Source organism: Saccopteryx leptura, chromosome 12 (assembly GCF_036850995.1).
Source record: "Saccopteryx leptura isolate mSacLep1 chromosome 12, mSacLep1_pri_phased_curated, whole genome shotgun sequence".
Lineage (NCBI taxonomy): Eukaryota > Metazoa > Chordata > Mammalia > Chiroptera > Emballonuridae > Saccopteryx > Saccopteryx leptura.
The window spans coordinates 31,043,890-31,064,912 of NC_089514.1; the positions used below are offsets into that span (position 1 = coordinate 31,043,890).

The 21,023-nt window shown below is 35.5% G+C and overlaps 1 protein-coding gene across 1 annotated transcript; it reads left to right on the forward strand.

Annotated features, from left to right (window-relative positions):
- Positions 1–1,814: 1,814 nt before the first annotated feature.
- On the forward strand, positions 1,815–18,677 carry SEM1 (SEM1 26S proteasome subunit). The gene is made up of 3 exons (XM_066353927.1): positions 1,815–2,014; positions 12,702–12,795; positions 18,479–18,677. The coding sequence occupies exons 1-3, from the start codon at positions 1,939–1,941 to the stop codon at positions 18,519–18,521; spliced, it is 213 nt and encodes a 70-aa protein (XP_066210024.1). The 5' UTR covers positions 1,815–1,938; the 3' UTR covers positions 18,522–18,677.
- Positions 18,678–21,023: the final 2,346 nt, after the last annotated feature.

Here is a 21,023-nt window from a genome sequence, read left to right on the forward strand (position 1 = left end):
TTCAGGCCTGACCTGTGGTGGTGCAGTGGATCAAGTGTTGACTTGGAATGCTGAGGTCGCTGGTTCAAAACCCTGGGCTTGCCCAGTCAAGGCACATATGGGAGTTGAGGCTTCCTGCTCCTCCCCCTTTCTCTCTCTCATCTCTAAAATGAATAAATAAATGAAATAATTAAAATAGAGATTCAAATGTATTATTGTGTCATTGTGACCTATCTATCTGTTTACATGTCTCTGAGTGGATTATGAGCTCCTTGAGGGAAGGATCTTGTTTATATATGTTTGACTTTCAGCACAGTGCCAAGTACATGGTATAAATAATGTTGTTGAAGAAATGAGATTTAAACATATAGACAAGCTCATGTATCAAAATGTACAATTATTAATTCACAATGAGTTATATTACATAATATTCAACTATAATATTACATATATAGATTTTCATAAGGTAGGTCACAACTATATTCCAAATGATATATTGAAAAAAATTTAGGCCCTGGCCAGTTGGTTCAGTGGTAGAACATGGCCAGGGAATGTAGACTCCCTGTGTTGGATTCCCAGTCAGGGCACACAGGGGAAACACCATCTGCTTCTATACCCCTCCACTTCCCCTCTGTCTCTTCCCTTCCAGCAACCATGGCTCCATCATTTCCAGCATAGGTGCCCCTGGGCAAAGCCTCCTCCTCAGGCGCCAAAAATAGCTGGGTTGCCAGCATCAGTCCCAGATGGGCAGAACTTGGGCCCCAGACCGGGGTTGGGGAGAGTGTGGTGGTGTGGGGTGAGGGGTGGTTTTGCCGGGTTGATTCCCGTTGGGGCACATGGGATAGTCTGTCTCAATATGTCCTCTCCTCTCACTTGGAAAAGAAGGAAAAAATAATAAAATTTTGTAAATGATACATTTTGAACCCCATGAACTATCATGTATATTGAGTTTTACATAGCATTATTTTATAATAACCTGTAAACTAGTTATTACACACACACTATTTAATAGGATATTCATAAGGTGACCAACTTTTTTACAATGAAAAGGACAAAAATAAATGGTAGAAAACAATATTGTAAATAAAACATTTTATTCATTGCAACAATAATACATTGTAATATGATAAATGCATAATAAAAACATTTATAATATTTTATATTATAATTATGCTTACATGCCTATTAATTTTTAATAATCATTGTAAGAAAAAAGTACTTATTTAGATACAAATACATCACATCACACACAGTGGATCAACTCTGCATTGATCGAATACGGACATTTACAGATTAATCTTCCAATATCAAAAAGGAGAACATGTAGGAGGTCATTTTTCCAGGAAGGACGGAACTTACATAAGAAGGACTGTCCTCCCTAAGGGAGGACGATTGGTCACCTTAAAGTACCCTGTATCCACAAGATGGAGGAATGCCCAGGGGAAAAGTTTGGAGATTCAAGTCAGGTGACCACATCTGCGTTTGGATTATCTAGCACTACCTGTGACTTTGGCTATTTCTGAATCTGAATTTTCTGTGATGTGGTGATATTTAATACCATGCTGAGGGCTTTGGTTTAAGCACAGAACTAATTCATGCTAAGGGCCTGGCATTTAGCAGACACCTCATTCCTCCGTTTTTAATTTTTTTTCCACATTATGATTCTATTCCAGTCTGGGAAACCCACCCTGATTTTCAGTTTACCAATTCAGTGAGTTCAGATTAGAACACAGAGGTACGACATAGAAACGCTCCTCCCTCTGAAACATTGCTAAACCCGCAGGAAGCGCGGGCCGACCTCCAGTATCCCAGCATTCCCCGCGCCGCTCCCGTCGCTCTTCGCCCGCGTCTCTATGGTCGAGCGGCCTCGGCGGCTCCCGCGGCGCTGACGGTTGTGGTGAGGGAGAGAGGCTCCAACTTTCCTACCGGCCTGAGAGGTTTGGGGCGCGGGGAGTTGCGATGTCAGAGAAGAAGCAGCCGGTAGACCTGGGGCTCCTGGAGGAGGACGACGAGTTCGAGGAGTTCCCTGCGGAAGGTGAGCCGCGCGGACTGTGTCTCGGGCCTCCTGGGGGAGGAGCGCGGCAGCCGGGGCCGGGCCCGGGGGCGCCGGCGGGGAGTCGGGCCCCGGCGGCGGGCCGGGTAGTGCTGCCCGCGGGCAGCCGGCCTCGGGTCCGAGTGTCGCGGAGGGGCTCCCCGGCGGGGCTGACCGCCTTCCTCCTCCTCGGGGAGGGGCCCGTGCCTCCTCCGCCGGGCTGTCTGGTTCGCGGCTGCAGAACCTCCGCCTCCCGTTGTCCGCCCGGTTCCGCAGCCTCCCCGCACCTCGGAGTTCCCCGGATGGTTTCGGCTTAGGCCGGTGCCGCTCGTCGCGGGCGCTCCGGACCGAGCCTGTGGACCAGGGTGGCCGGGCCAGGCGGTGCTTACGACCGGTCTGGTCTGACCTTTGTTCCTCACTCAGTTTTGATTACTTAACTTTGAGATGAGATACAGGGAAGGATTTATAAGATCCTAAAACGTCTGTTTTTATTAGCCTCGTGGTTACCAAAAGGAACTAATTCATTTTCACAAATGTAGCAAGTAGGTACCGATAGTACCATTTTTGATGATAAAGAAACTGAACCTCGGGACAGTTACGAAACTTCCCAGTGTCGTATGACTGGCTGCACTTGAAGGGACAGCTGGCCCAGTTGACACCAGTTCTTCAACTCTTTAGCTGTTTATTTGTTTGATCGTTGTGGCTACTTGGGTTTTTCAGAGTTACTTGCTTTAGCCTACATGTTATACATGGGATAAGTATCTCATAAGAAAAGGGGGTTACTGCTGGGTACTCTTATCTGAAGGTGGTACAAAGAATTGTGGTTAATGCTGTACAAATCTGTTAAACTAAGCAATTGTTGTGTTACCAAAATTGTCCTAAGTTATACCCATCGTGATTCTATTAAATCATAAAACCACACGGCTGGAACATTTGTTTTTTGTGTTTATAGTGTACTTTTTTTTTTATTTTTTAAGGAAGAAGATATTAGTGTGCATACTACACAAACTCTAACCCAAAGCACATTTCTTTTCAGTTTGGGGATTCATTATATATTGTGGGGATTGTTTGTTTTCTGTTTTGATAATAGATTTATCTGTCACACATGTTCTCTTTCAAAAGTTCGTTCATAGTTATGGACTATGCAGTAGAAAACTGGCTTATTGAGGGCAGGATCTACTTCTTATGCAAGCTTCACATTTCAGAATAGCATTTATCCATTGTTTATCATATACAAGGTACAATGTTAGGCACCCTATTTACATAACATAGGCCAATTATCACCACAATCCTGTGGAAACTGAGGCTTGCCATTAAAGTAGTTAGTCCCCAACCCGATTTTTATTCTTAGCATTTAGCAAAGTGCCTGGTACATTGTAGGTGATCAGTAAATGCTTGTTGAGTGAATGAATCTGTATTTAAAATAAGTACCCTGCTCACAAAATGTAGGGCATATTTTATTGCTTCTTATTCATTTTGAAATATCCCCTACTTTTTTGTGAGCGGTATAGTTGCGAATTGACTGCTTAAAAAGGATCTTGAGATACCTGTATACCTGAAGATACACAGTATTTTTCTCAGCAACTTTTATCTTACCAGCTTTTGCAGAATATGTAGTTTGTTCCTGTTCTAAGTTTATGTTGTTAGTAGCAATTTGTTCAAAATGTTGTAGTTACATAGTAAAAAATCTTGTTAAAGCTAAAAGGAAAAGCAAAGAATTTTTTTTTTTTGAGAAGACAAAGACCTTCACAACAGATTGATTGATTTATTAGCATTAAGTAGTAATTTGCCATTTATTGGTCACCTTACAGAATATTTGTTATCTTCAGCTTTTAATGTGTAGAACCGACTTCATTCAGGGAACTATCCAGTTAGAGTGAGAAATAACATTTGAAATTACTTTGTTTTGTTCAGATTTCTGTATGCTTCTTTGTTTTATAATTCAGACAGGTTTTCCTTTCACGTTAATTTGAATTAGTAAGATTTTGCTAGATACAAAATTAGCCTACAAGGTGAAATCAATATTTACTAATAAAAACTGCTCTGATAAGTAACAAAACTAAGTATTCATTCAGAATTTATATACATATAATTTTGTGTATGTTTGTATTTTTTAAATATACACAGAGCACTGTATTATGTATACCAGTCTCCTAATTTTTATGTTTTATGTCTTAGACATAATTTTTATGTTTTATGTCTTACATTAATATAAAAATATACCTCGTGCTTTTTAATAGTTGTGCACTACTAGTGCCTTGTATGTATGTTAAATAATCAGGTTCTGCATTTTGATAGGACTATAATAGGATGCTGTGTTCTTACTGCATCCTGTCAGGAAGAACATGATTCTTATTCCATTACTGACGATGTTCACTTTGATCACTTTATTAAGGTAGTTTCTGAGAGTTTTCCATTGTTGGGTTACTCATTTTCCCTTTATAATTAATAGGTATTTTTTGAAGAGAGATTTTGAAACCATGTAAATAGACTGTTCCATCTATTGTCAAACTTTCAGTTTTTTCATTTGTTTATTAATAATAGTACAGACTTGTCTGACCTGTGGTGGCACAGTGGATAAAGCGTCGACCTGGAATGCTGAGGTCCCCAATTCAAAACCTTGGGCTTTTCCAGTTGAGGCACAAATGGGAGTTGATGCTTCTTGTTCCTCCCTTCCTCCCTACTCTCACTCTTCTTTCTAAAAATGAATAAATAAAGTCTTTAAAAAAAATAATGGTACAGACTCATAGATTCTCATTCATTGAGTTATAATTTATTGCTATTATTTACTTTGACCCTCAAATTGTCCCATATTTGAACATTGGGAAACTCTTTAAGCTGTCAACTGTGACTTTCAATATGTCACCATCATTCTTTGTGTATTTCCTAACATTCTGGCACAAGAAGGTGTTCCTGGCTAATTGTAATTTCCTTGCTTTAGTCCTAGAATCAGCCATTTCTCCAAGGCACATTCCTTTTAGTGGAGAATATTTAGAAGGCAAGATCTTAACTCCAGTGTGCTGATTGCTTTAAGGACCATCTCAGTGGAAGGATCTAGGAATTATACAAATGTGTGTGTACATATATACACTTTTACATCTGTATATGTGTTTGTATAAAATCATGAGTTCACACAGGTAGCACCAATAACGGTTTATTTTTTCTTTTCTTTCCGTATTTGCAATACCCTTCTCCAACAATGAGAAACCTGGCTTCCGTTATTATCTACTTAGTCATCCTCCTTCTTAACCAATCTCTGTTGCCCCTTCCACCCACACAAGCCCTCCTCATCCCGCTTGGGCTTCAAACTTCTTTGTCAGGCCACCCTCTCCCCTCCTCACTCTTCACCCAGTGCAGGCTCTGACACCAGTCCTGCTACTTCCACAGGAATGCCCCTGTAATTGTTTCTGCTTGGGCTCTTAACCTCATCCAGGACCAGGTGCAGTTTGAAATTTAACATATATGTATATTTTCAAATTGACTTAATGAGAAGGGTTATCTTAATTAACAGTTACATCTACATTTTGCCTTTTCCCTCATTAGGTTGCCTGTGCTCCATATTTAACATTTTAGTCATTCTGAACCTGGTGTATGAAACATATAATTGTATCATTTTGATTTGGGTTGGTTTCTTTGAGTGAGATGACCATTATTGTTACCTTCTTAATTCTTAGTTTCTTTATATGTAATTTGTGGATAATAATTAGAGTTATATAAGGATTACATGATTCTATTAGTCCGCTGGAGCTGCTATAACAAAATATCATATACTGAGTGGCTTAAACAACAGAAATTTATTTTCTCACAGTTCTGGAACCTGGAAAGCCCAAGATAAGGTATTAGCCGATTCACTCAGGACTCTCTTTCTGTCTTGCAGACTATTGCCATCACACTATATAATTATAAGGCGGAGAAGAGAGCAAGCTCTCTGGTGTCTCTTCCTATAATGGCACTAATAATCTTATCATGAGGACTCCACTCTCATGACTTCATGCAACCCTAATTACCTTCTAAAGTCCCCATCTTCAAATACAGTCACTTTAAGGGTTAGGGAGTTTGAGGAACAGATATTCAGTCCATAACAATGGTACATGTAAAGTGTAGCATGGAGTTTGGCATAAAATTGGTATTCAGTGAATATTAGAGCTCTCCCCTGCCCCCTAATCTATTGAGGGATTTGGATTTGGGATGCTATTTGGTATTTGATTTACTTAGAATTTGAACAATTTTTGAGAAATGTCAATATTTTTAATTTTAGGTATATCCAAACCTAAGCGTGTTGAGTTTGTGGATTATTTGATTATTTATTTTCTAGTGTTAAAATTATTTTCTAGGAGTACTTTTAAAAATAGTGTGGTTATTCGTATAAAATATGAAAATACATAGAACAATAGCATACATTGTTTAAGAATGTGGAAAGATGGACAAGACGTATAAAAAATACAGTGGAGTGAAAAAAACCAAATTAAGATATTGGTGCTTGAGAGTGGGTAATGAGAGGTGTGACTCAGGATATCACACAGTAAAAACAATTTTGAAAAACTATTTGATTAGCCCTTTCACTGATTCTATAAGCAATAAGTTATGGAGACTTAATGTTACTGCTTCAGTTGTTAAATATTACTCATTGAAAGATGTGATAGATTGTGAAAACATTTAGGGAAAAATAAAAGTTTTAAAAAACTATGCTTCTGAAATACTAAAAATTCACCAAATAACTTTTCACTAGTTTTGTGTTCTGTTCAATAGGGTATGGTAAAAGTAGGTTTACATGTGGAAAATCATACAATAATAAATAATACAAAAATAAACTTTCTTGTGCTCACAACTGTAAACCTCCTTTTGCCCCACCGTGTGTGTGTGTGTGTGTGTGTGTGTGTGTGTGTGTATGTATTTTTTTTTTACAGAGACAGAGAGGGATAGGTAGGGACAGACAGACAGGAACAGAGAGAGATGAGAAGCATCAATCATTAGTTTTTCGTTAGGACACCTTAGTTGTTCATTGATTGCTTTCTCATATGTGCCTTGACTGCGGGCCTTCAGCAGACTGAGAAACCCCTTGCTCAAGCCAGCAGCCTTGGGTTCAAGCCAGCAACCTTTGCTCAAACCAGATGAGCCCGCGCTCAAGCTGGCGACTTCAGGGTCTTGAACTTGGGTCCTCCGCATCCCAGTCCTATGCTCTATCCACTGCGCCATCGCCTGGTCAGGCCCATCCTGTATTTTTTTAAATTTTTTTTTAATTTATTCATTTTAGAGAGGAGAGAGGGAGGGAGAGAAGTGGGAGGAGCAGAAAGCATCAACTCCCATATGTGCCTTGACCAGACAAGTGCAGGGTTTCGAACCAGCGACCTCAGTGTTCCAGGTCGATGCTTTATCCACTGCACCACCACAGGTCAGGACCCACCCTGTATATTTTTAATGCTTGGTAAAAGTGGAATTATCTTTGTTCTGAAACATGTTTCTTTTTTTTTTTTTTTTTTTACCTCCATCACCCTTCAAGTTCCCAGGCAGTGATTAGCACATAATAAATTATATATTCACTGTATACATATTTGAGTCTTTTCTATAAATCTGGCACTGAATGGTGCAGAGATAAAATGCTGTTAACTGCCATTTGCAATACTAAGTGCTTTAGATACATAGTCTCTCTCATTTAATCCTTATAGCAATCTATGATTTTATATTTGGGGTTCAGGAAAAAAACCAAGGTCACAGCTAGAGGCTGCACGGAGCCAAATTTGACTCCTTAGGTAAATATTTCTTTGGACTTAATGATATAAATGTCAATGTAGATAATGGAACAGTAGTTTTCATAACAAGTTTGAGTTTTTCATTATTTTGCAGGTGCTAATTCTGGGATGTGGGACTCCAAGTCCTACTCCTCACCCCCAGTTAAACCATAACAACTTAGCTTTTGACTGTCTTTATTTGTTGGGCTTCTGTGGAAGAGTTTATCTGGTTTCAAAGGTCAACTATTTTTTTTTTTTTTAAGATTTTATTTATTCATTATAGAGAGGAGAGAGAGAGAGAGAGAGAAAGAGAAAGAGAGAGAAAGAAGAGGGAGGAGCAGGAAGCATCAACTCCCATATGTGCCTTGACCAGGCAAGCCCAGGGTTTTGAACTGGCAACCTCAGCGTTTCCAGGTTGACGCTTTATCCACTGCGCCACCACAGGTCAGGCCTATCTTGTTTCATTCCACTTGCTGCTGCTGATGGTGGTTGGGGTGGGAGGAGAGATAGATTAATTAATAAAGTTCAACAGCAGTTGAGAAGAAGGAAATTATTTCCAGTTGTATACAATATGAGATAGCAACAACATTCAGTTTTCAAAAGATAGAAATAAATGTAGGAAAGGAGATCCTCAAAGAGGGCAAAGAAGTAGATGCTTGAAGGTGGAAAATCAATGTGTATAATTGGGCTGTGAAATAGTAGTTGCAAATGTAGGTGGTTTGGGACCTAATCAGGGAAAGCTTTAAGCCAGTTGACAGGTTTGGATTTTGTCCTTTGGTAGGTGGGATGTGGATTTGTTTGTTTGATATGTATGAGCTTTCCTTTAGATAGGCATTTGGGGGAAAATGAACCCAGCAGAATTGATGTCGAAGGATACAAAGAGAGTCAAGGAAGCTAATTCGCAAATTGTTGAAATAGCTTGGGTGAGGACTAAGGGCCTGAAATAGGTTGTTATGAAAAAATGAAGGGAGAGAGGAAAGAATAATAAGGGAACTTTGGCAACTAGTTTGATAATAGAGTGTGGGGAGTATATAGTCAGAGGTTGTGATTTTGCACTGGCATGTCTAATGTATGACAGATGGTGTAGTTCACATTGGATACCCTTGACTCAGTAGTGTGAAGGATCAGAATGACGGAATTGAGATGAGTGTAGGGCATGAGCGCTTGGGGAAATAGAGTAGTAATGGCTTTGGAGAATGTTATAAGAGAGCTTTAAAATCATTGATCAACCAAGTAAACCAGAGTCAACATGACTTTGTAGTGGAACCATTCTGCCAGATTAAACAATTTTTGATAAAAAAGAATTGTTTGAATTCCTTTTTTTTTTATGTAAGAAAAACTATAAATGGTTATGTAAGTTATTTTGAGCCTCTTTCAAACTTTTGGCAACAAATAACTAAAAGCTCACTAATAGTCTGATAACATCTTTTAAAACTTGATTTGGTTGTTACTCTGAAGTCCCTTACTGATCTTAGTATGAGAAAATACAGGGGTACAGTGAACTATGCCAGGTAAGTACTGATATCTTAGCCCTGAATATAGACATTAAGATCTCTAGGATAGGGATATTTTGTATCATGATAACTTACAGAAATGAAATTTTATTTAAAAAGTTTTCATCACTTTTATATTTCTTAAGCAGGAACACATGTACATTTATCTAGATTTAGCATGGCTTCATTATCATATTCCTGAGCATAATGATGTTATTTGGAACTGTTGCTCTTTTTTATACTCAACTGTGATGGTGCATGTACAATTTAGAACTTTTTTGAAGTTTTATCTTTCTCTTTTGTATTTTCTTTTATATAATGTTCTGCATATACAGGCACTTTTTTTAATTTATTTAAAGAAACTCTGTTGGAGTTTAGTTTGTTTATATTCAGAGTAACTTGACTATTAAGGAATAAATGAGAATTTGGTCCTCCTGAAAATGGGTATAGACTGGACATTGCAACACTATCTGGCATAAATTGTATTTCCTCTTTACTCTTCTCCAAAGTGTATCCTTCATACTTTTAAGAAAATTTGAAATGCATGTTGGAGGGTGGGAAAAGTAATTTTAAAAACATAAAGAGAAAATTGTTTTTCACACTTAAATGTTAAGGTGATACTTAGATAAGAATTTAGGATCTTTGATAGCTCAGATTTTTGAAATTTAAAGGTAGTCATAGATGTAATTCTCACTGGCACATGTGAAGAAAGCCATATTTGGGGGAAAAGTCTTAAATAATTAGAATTGTTAGAAACTTATGTATTAGGCATCTGTTATTGGTTATTTCTAATTCTGACTTCTTAAAATATGGTATTTTTTTTTAGCCAGTGCACATCTGGAGGGCTGCACACTGAAGTCAACACAGATGTCATTATTTACATGATTAATCCTTGCAATGGATAAAGTGTTGAAGATAATGTATACACTTCATAAGTCATCCTACATATTGAAGGAAGGCATTAGATATGAATTGGGTATTCTTACTTGATTTTATTATTTTGCCCTTTTAAAAAAAAGTATTTCTGGCCCTGGCCAGTTGGCTCAGTGGTAGAGTGTGGGCCTGTGTGTGGATGTCCCAGGTTTGATTCCCAGTTAGACCACACAGGAGAAGCGCCCATCTGCTCCACCCCTACTGCACCGCCCTCTCTCTCTTCCCATCTTGCAGTCATGGCTTGATTGAAGCGAGTTGGTCCCAGGTGCTGAGGATGGCTCAGTGGTCTCTGCCTTAGGCACTGAGAGGATCTTGGTTGCTGAGCAAGGGAGCAGCACCCCAGATGGGCAGAGCATCGTCCCCTAGTTGGCTTGCCGGGTGGATCCCGGTGGGGGTGCAAGTGGGAGTCTGTCTCTGCCTCCCCTCCTCTCACTGAATTAAAAAAAAAGGTATTTGGTATTTCTGGGTTTAATACAACTGAGTGATTAAATGAAATTGCATGGTTATTGGTTTATGTTTTAATTGAAAATTAAAACAGTGCAGAGAGATCTTGCAAGGGATTTTAGGTTAATCCTAGAAATTACAACAGTCACAACTTGTTTATGTTATCTGTCTCTTGGTAGAATTTACATGTATTATAATTTGCATATATTGTAACGTGTGCAGTATGGAGATTTTGTAAGTGTTGGAAATAATATTTGGGGCTACTATACTCTATCACAAACTTTTTACATAATATAGTTTAGTACATTCCTAGTTAATAAAGAAAATCCTTAAAGTTTCTTTTTAAATTGGTTATAGTTTCTGGTCTGTCTCTGAACATTAAGTTCCTTAATGGTACTCATTAAATAATTTAAAATATTTAAGTTGTAATTCAAACAGTTAATTATTGTCTTGGATTCTTTATCTATGGTGATTGGTAGGGAAGCATAATATAGGGGCTTTATATACTGATCACAAAATTTAGGGTGTATTTTATCGCTTATCACATTTAAAATTTTTGTCGAGACTATATAATGAGTAAAGTACTAATGAATCATTGATGAATAGCTTTAAATTTAAATGTGCATTATAAGAAAAACCTAACTCATACCTTTTGTTATTAGTTGTTTTTCTTTTCAGGTTTAAATGTACTTAGCCATGTTTGTAATAGGTATCTACTAAGATGATGCTAATGGCTAGGACATATAGTACTTAAAAAAGTACATGTCTGTGACTCAGAATTACTGATTTTGGAGGAAAGGGGATCAAACAGAAATTTACAAGGTCTGATTTGGAGTTCTGTTTCATGTTTCACAACAATTTGTTGTGCATATTCTAGGAACTGTTTAAGAATACAAAGGTAAACAAAATACAGTTGTTACTCTTGACCCTCAGACACTAGTAATGAACATAGACATATAAACTCTATTATGATTGTATAGTATATAAGTGCTGTGATAGAAATACACGTAAAAGACAATCTCTGAAGGTGAGGAGGAGAAAGGAATACGGAAGGCTTCTAGAGGTAATTTCCAAACTGATTTTAAAAAATTATTTTTCACTTTATGTTGAATCTTTTAACCCTGTAAAAAAGTATAAAACTGAGGACAAATTAGAGTGGGGGACTGGGTGAAATGGGTGAAGGGGTCAGAAGTTACAAACTTGCAGTTATTAAGTCATGAGGAGGTAATATACAGTGTGGTGACTATAGTTAATGCTGTATTACATATTTGGAAATCATTAAGAGACTAAATCTTAAAAGTCCTCATCACAAGAAAAAAGGTGTAACTGTATAATGTTAGACTTATCATGATAATAATCATTTTACACTATACATAAATATCAAATCATTATGTTATACACCTACATCTAATATAATGTTTTCTATTAGTTATACCTCAGTTTTAAAGAGGACAAAAGTAGATTTCATGAGTTGGCAACATTTTGTCATGTTTACTTTCTATCATGTATATCATATGTGATATCACATATATTTAATAAGAACCATTTGTAAGTAAACTGTCAACCAAATAACACTTGACTATTATATATTTCAGTGTGCATGTCTTAAAGAATAAAGGCATTTTCCTCTAAAACAATTTTACAATTAAGTTTAAGAAGATATTTGGTCTACTATTTATTTGTATATGAGTTACCTTTTTTATGTTTAGCCATTTTGTATTACAGGCTGGTACTTTCCTCTACTCAACTTGCTTCAGCACTGTTAGTGCTGTGTTTTGAAAAATTGTGAAATAGACCTTATAAAACTAGCCCAAGGAAAAATCAGGAAAGTAAATATCTTTCTGAAATTATGAGAAATTTTCATGGCAAATAGAATTTTTATATTCTGTTTTAGATTATCTGCAAATTCAAGAATTGAGAGAACATACATGACAGCATGAATTGATTGTAAAGAGGAAGGTTACTATTTCTCATATATATGGTATTAGATGTTTTGAATTGTTAAAGTCTTCAGTGGCAAACTTTCTGAAGTTTTTGTATTAATGGAAATAATATGAGAACTATTTAGATGGCATCTGTTTCTGTTTTCAGACTGGACTGGTTTAGATGAAGATGAAGATGCACATGTCTGGGAGGATAATTGGGATGATGACAATGTAGAGGATGACTTCTCCAATCAGTTACGGTAAGCTTTAAGCCAGGTTTTTATATAACTTATTGTTAATGTATAACACAGAATATGTCATCGGCATAAGATAATTGAACTCTTAAAAGATAATTAATCTTTGAAATAGGTTTTTTGGGTTATGAAAAGTAATTCATTTTGCCTTCATTTTCTGTGTTTCTAAACATGAATTCTTGTTTAATTACCTAGAACTTTTGTTCTTTCTAGACTCTTTATAAAAGTAGTTAAATAGAAGCATATATGCTCTTTTTTATTCTTGTGGTTTAAATTCTATTGAAGTTAATTTTCTGCCAGTATTGAATAACTCGTTAGAAATTAGAATCATAGAATGCTAAGTCCCAATTGGGGTGTGGAAGTTGTACTTTTTCACATTCATGTACAGATCTATCTAATATGATTGATTGAAGTAAAATTTGTAAAATATAAAATTAACCATTTTAAAGTGTACAGTTTAATGACATTTTATATATTCACAGTGTCGGGCAACTATCATCTCTATTTAATTCCAAAACATTTTTCTGCACCCCGGAAGGAAACATTGTACCATTAAGCTGTCAGTCTGCATTCCTCTTTTCCCCCAGCCCCTAGCAACCACTGATTCACTTTCTGTCTGTGGATTTGCCTGTTCTAGGTATTTCATGTAAATGAATCACGCAGTAAGTGATCTTGTGTGTCTTGCTTCTTTCACTTAGCATAACATTTTCAAGTTTCATCCAGGCTGTACCATGTATCAGTACTTCATTCCTTTTAATAGTTGCATAATATTTCATTGTATGGGTGTGCCACAATTGGTTTATCCATTTATCAGCTGAGAGACATTTGGGTTGTTTCTAGTTTATGACTGTTGTAAACAGTGTTGCTATGAACATTTATGTACAAGTTTTTGTTTGAATACCCATTTTTAGTTAGTTATATAGGATTATAGGGGATATAATCCTCTAGGTATAATTGCTGAGTCATATCATAATTCTGGTTTATTTTTTGAGGAACTACCAAACTGTTTTCCACAGCAGCAGAATAATTTTACATAACTACCAGCAGTTTGTGATGTTTCTAATCTCATCATATTCTCACCGAAACTTGTTAATTTATTTTTATTATTATTATAACCATCCTAGTGGGTGTGAATTGGTATCTCATTGTGGTTTTGATTTTTCATTTTTCTAATGACTAATGATGAGCTCTTCTTTTCTTGTATTTGTTGGCCATTATATATCTATTCAGGTCATTTGCCGATTTTTAAGTTGGGTTGTTTGTCTTTTTGTTGTTGAGTTGTACAAGTTCTTCATATATTCTTGGTACTGGGTCCTTATCAGACATTATTTACAAATATTTTCTCCCATCCATTAGGTTGTCTTTCTACTTTCTTCATAGTCTTCTTTGCACAAAAGTTTTTCATTCTGGTGAAGTCTCATTCATCTTCTTTTAAAGAATTCATTGACAAATTCAAGGTTATGAAAATTTACCTATGTGTTTTGATTTAGAATTTTAGCTCTTATATTTAGATCTTAAATCCATTTTTTTTTTTTAACAAAGACACAGAGAGAGTCAGAGAGAGGGATAGGGACAGACAGACAGGAACAGAGAGATGAGAAGCATCAATCATTAGTTTTTCGTTGCACATTGCGACACCTTAGTTGTTCACTGATTGCTATCTCATATGTGCTTTGACCGGGGGCCTTCAGCAGACCAAGTAACCCCTTGCTCGAGCCAGTGACCTTGGGTCTAAGCTGGTGAGCTTTTCTCAAACCAGATGAGCCCTCAAGCTGGTGACTTCGGGGTCTCGAACCTGGGTCCTCGGCATCCCAGTCCGACACTGTGTCCACTGCACCACCGCCTGGTCAGGCTTAAATCCGTTTTGACTTAATTTTTATATATGTTGTTAAGGTAAGAGTCCAACTTCATTCTTCTGAATGTGAATATCCAGTTGTACCAGTACCATTTGTTGCAAGGACAGTCCTTTCCTTCCTTCCTGATTTTATTTTATTTATTTTTAAATTTTTAAAAAAATTTATTTATTTTAGAGAGAGAGAGGAAGGGAAAGAGAGAGAGATCAAGACAGAAACGTTCATCTATTCCTGCATATGCCTTGACTGGGGATCGAACCAGCAACATGTGTACTCCCAATAATGCTCTAACCAACTGAGCTATTTGGGCAGGATCCTGTTTTTATTTTGATTCAACTTATATATGTTGGTCTTTGCCACAAAGATATCTTAGTAGACTGGCACATACTTTGCTTAAATCAAGATGTGGAAGTTCTATTAGTCCTCTACTTTTCTAGTCTTGTATATTTCTTCAAAAGGAAAGTGAGATAATTTATAACAAAATTTCAGAATTTACTTTTAATCATGATACAGCTTTTATTCTACAGAGCATTTTTTTTATGGTCTCAAAACCCTGCATTCTAAAGACTTTAGTATTTTGGAGACTAATGACAGTTTTAGTGTTATTCTGGAGACTGATAACAATTTTACCCATCTCCTTTCTCCCCTTTTTGGGAATAATACAATTTACTTTTTACTGTTATTCTGGTACTATTACAATTTTACTGTTATTCTGGTACTATTACAATTTCTATGATTTCTCAAAATTTCTGACTCCTATTTTTGACTATCTTTTCATTCTTTCAGTACCCTGAGATGTAATTATTCAGAGCCTTGAGACTTTAAGCTACTTTAATGCGGTATGGAGTTATCTCACCCATGTTAGTTTTCACTTTTGTCTTGATTTTTTTTTCATTTGCAGTTTTATATGAAAGATAGGAACAATAGCTGTTAAACAGTAATCCTGGTTTTTCTCTAAAAATGGTAAGCATTAGATCTCTCTTATTTTTCTTTATTCATATATAGCTCTCAAAAGTTCTTTCTGTTCTTTTTTACAGAAATCAGTCTATTCTACAATTGAATTCTATATAAGCAAGTTCTCGCCACTTTCTTTTTGCATTTATGTTTGGTTTAATCCTTTTAAAACTGAGCCACATCAGAACATCTTGCTACCTATTTTCTATATACATCCATCTTTCTTCCTCCTTAGAATCATTATGCTGTTATGGTATTCATTTTTAGGCCTTTCAACTGTTGGTCACTATTCTGTGTTCTTAGTTATATATCAGTGTTTTCCTTTCTGTTAGCATCTTGAAAATTTTTAAGTTGAGGCTAAATGAATTTTCTTTCTTTGCTACTCAGATAACTCAAATTTCTTTAGAGTGTCCTTTGTCTTTCATTAGTCAGAAAATAGCACTTTTCTCTTAAAAATTAAATCAAGACATTAATGCTATGAATTTATTGGGGACTTTTAATAAATTATTGATAATTGGGTTTTTTGTCATTACTACGTCTTGCCTTTTGGTTTTTTACTGGTTGGAAATAGTGTATTGTCCATATGTTCTTTGTGGCTGGTTGTTTTTATGACGCCTCCACAGTGCTCTTATGATCTCTGTTGTATTTCTACCTTTAGGTTTGTGGATTTTCATAAGTGCATAAATCTTCCTCTTTCCATTAGAGAATAAGATGGTTGTTAAGTTGTATTCTTCCCTCAGCAAGGTTGTTGGTATGTCACCAGTACTGTCAAGTAGAATCTGTTGTGTGGTGGAAGTGTTCCAGAAGCCGCACTATCCCGTACACTGACTGTGTCCCCTTACTGCTCTGCTGGGTTTCTCTGTTTGACCCCACTCATGATATTAGTGTTCCTGTATTTTTCTGTGTTCTGTATTTAGTGACCTTGATTTATTTTCTTTTTAATTTTTTATATTATCCTAAATTCTAGCAAAGAATTTTCATCTTCTCTAAGAATTTAGCTAATAGAGAAGCATATCATTATTTCTTGTTTTGTAAAGAATTTATAAATGTAGTTGGTCACCACCTCCTGTCAGGATGACAAACAGACACATATCTAGATGGGTTTGGTGTACTTGTTTACCTAAATCATGGATTCATTTTTGTTTTGTTTTTTTCCATTATTGTTAAAATAAGAGAAAGTGAATTATGTACATTGACTTTGTTAAAGGCAGCAGAAAACTATATTTAAGAAAGTTTTAAAATTATTTCCATTTCAAATAGGAAACAGAGGAAGAACAGGCATATTTTTCTGGAGAGGGGGACAAAAGTATTTTATTTAAATTTAGCAAAGGAAAGGATAGAGTCAGAAACTTGTGGTGATCTTTTGATTTATAATCCAGCATGTTACCACCAGCCCATACTGCCCTCTACACCTGAGCAGAATAAAGATGATTCATATGAATAATTTCTGGCCTTAATATTATTCAGGGACTTTAGGTCAGTATTTATATTATAAATAACTAAAAATTTTAAGAAATTGAAGGAATTTGAGGAAATGAGTAATAAATAGTATATATCATTTCTACCATGTGTTTTTTACATTGTGTTTACATTGGATTGTATGAGAATGTGTAAGCTAAATTATACTTTCAAACAAGTGTCTTTGTCTTATTGAAAGTAATGATGTAGGGCAGTGGTCCCCAACCCCTGGGCCATGGACCGGTACCGGTCTGTGGGCCATTTGGTACTAGTTCGCAAAGAAAGAATAAATAACTTACATTATTTCTGTTTTATTTATATTTATGTCTGAGCGATGTTTTATTTTTTAAAAATGACCAGATTCCCTCTGTTACATCCGTCTAAGACTCACTCTTGACGCTTGTCTGGTCACGTGATACATTTATCTGTCCCACCATAAAGGCCGGTCCGTGAAAATATTTTCTGACATTAAACCGGTCCATGGCCCAGAAAAGGTTGGGGACCACTGATTAATCATACTGTTCATTTGTATAATGTTTTGTCATCGATTGGCCTCAAATAATTTTGTGTGAATTATTATAAAATCTGAATTGTGGCAGGTATGTTGCTGGTAATATTTGATGTAATAGTTTAAATAGCTGAAATTCATTACAGCGTTCAATGTTTTTTGTGCAAATGTTTTATACAAGGCGGATCAACAATTGCAGTTGACATTTTCAAAGTATAACTGAAACTTCAAGTTGAATAAATTATTTAAAATTATAAAACTATGTTTTTAAAGTGCGTGTTTATTCCAATATAAATGTTTGAGATTTTTATTCACATTTAAAATGAGAAAGTAAAGTTTCATTTAATATTTTATAATATATTTATTTTGCCTACATATACTTAATGCATAATAATTCTTATTCACCCTTAAATTTGATGTATAATTTCTGTCTTGCTTAGCTCAATAGGTATATGTAAATATGGAAAGCAATCTGCTTACTCTTTATTTGTAAATAGCAATAATACCTATTGTAATGATTATGAAATTTCTAAAAGTTTGATACCAATATCTGTGTTCTTAATCATATGGATAATGATTCTTAAAACTTTAAAATATTTATTATCCACAGAACACTTGTATGGTATTTGGAAGATAGCAGTAAATTTCTTCCATAAATAGATTTAACAGAAAATTAATAAATTGAAATATAAGTTTATTAATGGGAAATTAAAATTTTATTAGCTTTATATTGATTCACATCCAATTTTTTATATAGATTTCTTCTTGGGGGATTAAAGTAAAGCTATTTAATAGTTTTTTAAATTGGTGCCCAGATTTAGCTGATTGATTGACTTATTGTATTATTTCTATAAACCATCTGTTTCATTCTCATAAAGAATGTCTGATGATGATGTATTTCTGTGTTTTGTTGTAGAGCTGAACTAGAGAAACATGGTTATAAGATGGAGACCTCATAGCATCCCGAAGAAGTGTTGAAGTAACCTAAACTTGAACTGCTTGCTAAATTCTAGGACAGAGAATCCAGGATGGGGCACTTAAAAAAATGTTTATTCCATTACCTGCTTGACTTTATTTTTGCTTTTGTAACATAAAAAATAAATGTTTTGATCTAATTTTGATTTGGTTCAGAAGTCTTGATTTTTGCCTCTAATAATTTATTTTCTCATACAATTCATAATTTTCCAATACTTTATTATATAGTGACATTAACCATTTCTTTATGAAAATTTTTAAATGATAACTAAGGCTCAGAGGTTAAATGATTTGAGGCTAGAATTCATATACTCCCCAATTCAGTACTTTTCTTAAACCACATCAGTTGAATATTGGTCTTATTTATAAGGCACTTATAAGTAAGTTACATTTAAACTTAATCATCTATATTTTGAAAGCTTAGGCAATATTTATTGACATTTTTAAGATAACCGTTCAAAACTGTAGTTTTAAATATTTTTTAAATTGCTAATTAACTATTGAGTCATATTAATAGTAATAGTTGATAGAGCGTTATCACTTAAAATCCAGAGTGGTTAGGGTGCAGTTTTATGAACGGTATCCTTGATGAACATTGGGAAGTGGGCATATTCTCTGCTCCTGCGTAACATTTAGTACTGATGCCACATCTACTTTTCTGAGTGGAAAATTCAATTTGGTTGGTATAACTTCCTAACAAGCTGTAGAATGGGGCTATTACAGTTTTATTAGGAATGTTTTCAAACTTGAATGTGTTACTCAGGAGTAGCATCATGGGTACTGTTGAATAATTTAAAATGTAAAGTTTATTTAACATGGTATAGTATTGACACCAAAATTGGAGATGGGCACCTGAAAGATAATTTGTGTCTCAAAATGATTTTAAACATAAATAAGGTTTCCCCTCTTGAGACAAGCATACATCTGCCTTGCCTACCTGACAACTCCTAAACGATCAGATGGAATAAAAAGTAAGAAAGAACTTTGGAAAGTGTAAAAGGATCTTCTACTTTTATAATCCTATAGTGGAGCATAGGCAGACATGTAAAGCATGTAAAGAATTATTTTGATGGATATTTTCTCAATATTCTGGTCAGTTATTATAAGGTCGTGTTTAGACCCCATATCGTAGGTCATTTTGACAATGTCAGATAAGTACCCAGAGGAATGGCCAGCCACTTCATGTGACTTCAATTGGTGAGGTACAATTTTGAAACCTCATAGGAATTGGGCAGGGGTTTAATAGATTATTTAAAGCCAGTGTTTGTCCTTAAAGAAATATCAAAATTTAGTTATAGGTGGTTTTCTTTGTTAAGGATTGAGTACCTGAAAATTGGTATTTGGCATCAGGCTGATGAAGAACAACAATGGTAGAAAGTGAGACTAGTCAGGCAGCTGCAGAAAATTATTTTTATGGGGTTTTTATTGATTTCTTTAACTTTTGATCTTCACAATGACCCAATGAAGCAGGCAGGAAGGACCTGTCTATTATAAATTTCATCGACTAGAAAACTGAGAAAGTGAAAGAGTCCAAAGTTGCATAGCTAACAGGTGTCAGATACAGATTTGAATCCAGGTTTTATTCCCATGTAATTTTCCATAATCAATTCCATTTGAAATAGTTTTTTGAATTGAAATTGTAGATGTAATAATCCGTGTTTTTTCATCAGGACTTGGATTGGAATTGTTTCCATTGGATGCTATGTCCTTTCATCCTATTCCCACAGATTTTTAATTTAGAGGACTGATAATGAGCCAGCTCTCTTTTTGAAAAATTGTATGGTGTATTAATAATGCCTTTTTGTGGTGTGTCATGATCTACCCTGTATATTTAGAAGATATTCATATCCTTTCTGTCCTACACTTACCAAGTTGAAAGAATGAACAACTTCCACCCTTTTGGCAGAGAGCTAACAATTTGTACTATTCTCATTCTACCCATGCATGTTGGAGATTTGCACGCAAGTTTTTTAGCTATTTTAATGGCTCCTGTTGTATTCCACCTCTAAATTTTGGCATGAGTCTAGGCTCTGCTTTGAGTACAATTCTTGCTTTATCCATACTTTATCCAGTCTCAGTTGCTCTATTTAAAAAACAAACAAACCTATATTTATATATGAATATGTATTATTTCATTCTCTATTCTCAGTCTTGGCATCTCCCTGAGACCTCTTATTCCTATACCTAACAAATTCATCACCTCTCCAATGTCTAACGGGTATATTAAAGCTAACTTAATGAAAACAGAAGCCATAATTATCCTCAAACCTGATCTTTCCTCCACTTTTCCCCATCTCAGCAAATGCCTCCACCTTCTTAATTGCCGAAGCCAACACTGTAAGAACTGTTCTTGAGTCCTGTCTTCTCCCAGGATTTATTTCATTGGCAAGTCCTGTTAATTCCACCTTTAAAGCATATCCCATGTAGTAGATATCACTGCTTGTCTAATTTAGCATTCATTCCCTCCTTCGTGTTTTCTAACAAAT

Coding starts and splice junctions, on each gene's coding strand:
- SEM1 (XM_066353927.1), top strand. CDS start 1,939: ATGTCAGAGAAGAAGCAGCCGGTAGACCTGGGGCTCCTGGAGGAGGAC. Junction 2,015..12,701: donor CGAGGAGTTCCCTGCGGAAG/GTGAGCCGCGCG, acceptor TTCTGTTTTCAG/ACTGGACTGGTTTAGATGAA. Junction 12,796..18,478: donor GACTTCTCCAATCAGTTACG/GTAAGCTTTAAG, acceptor GTTTTGTTGTAG/AGCTGAACTAGAGAAACATG.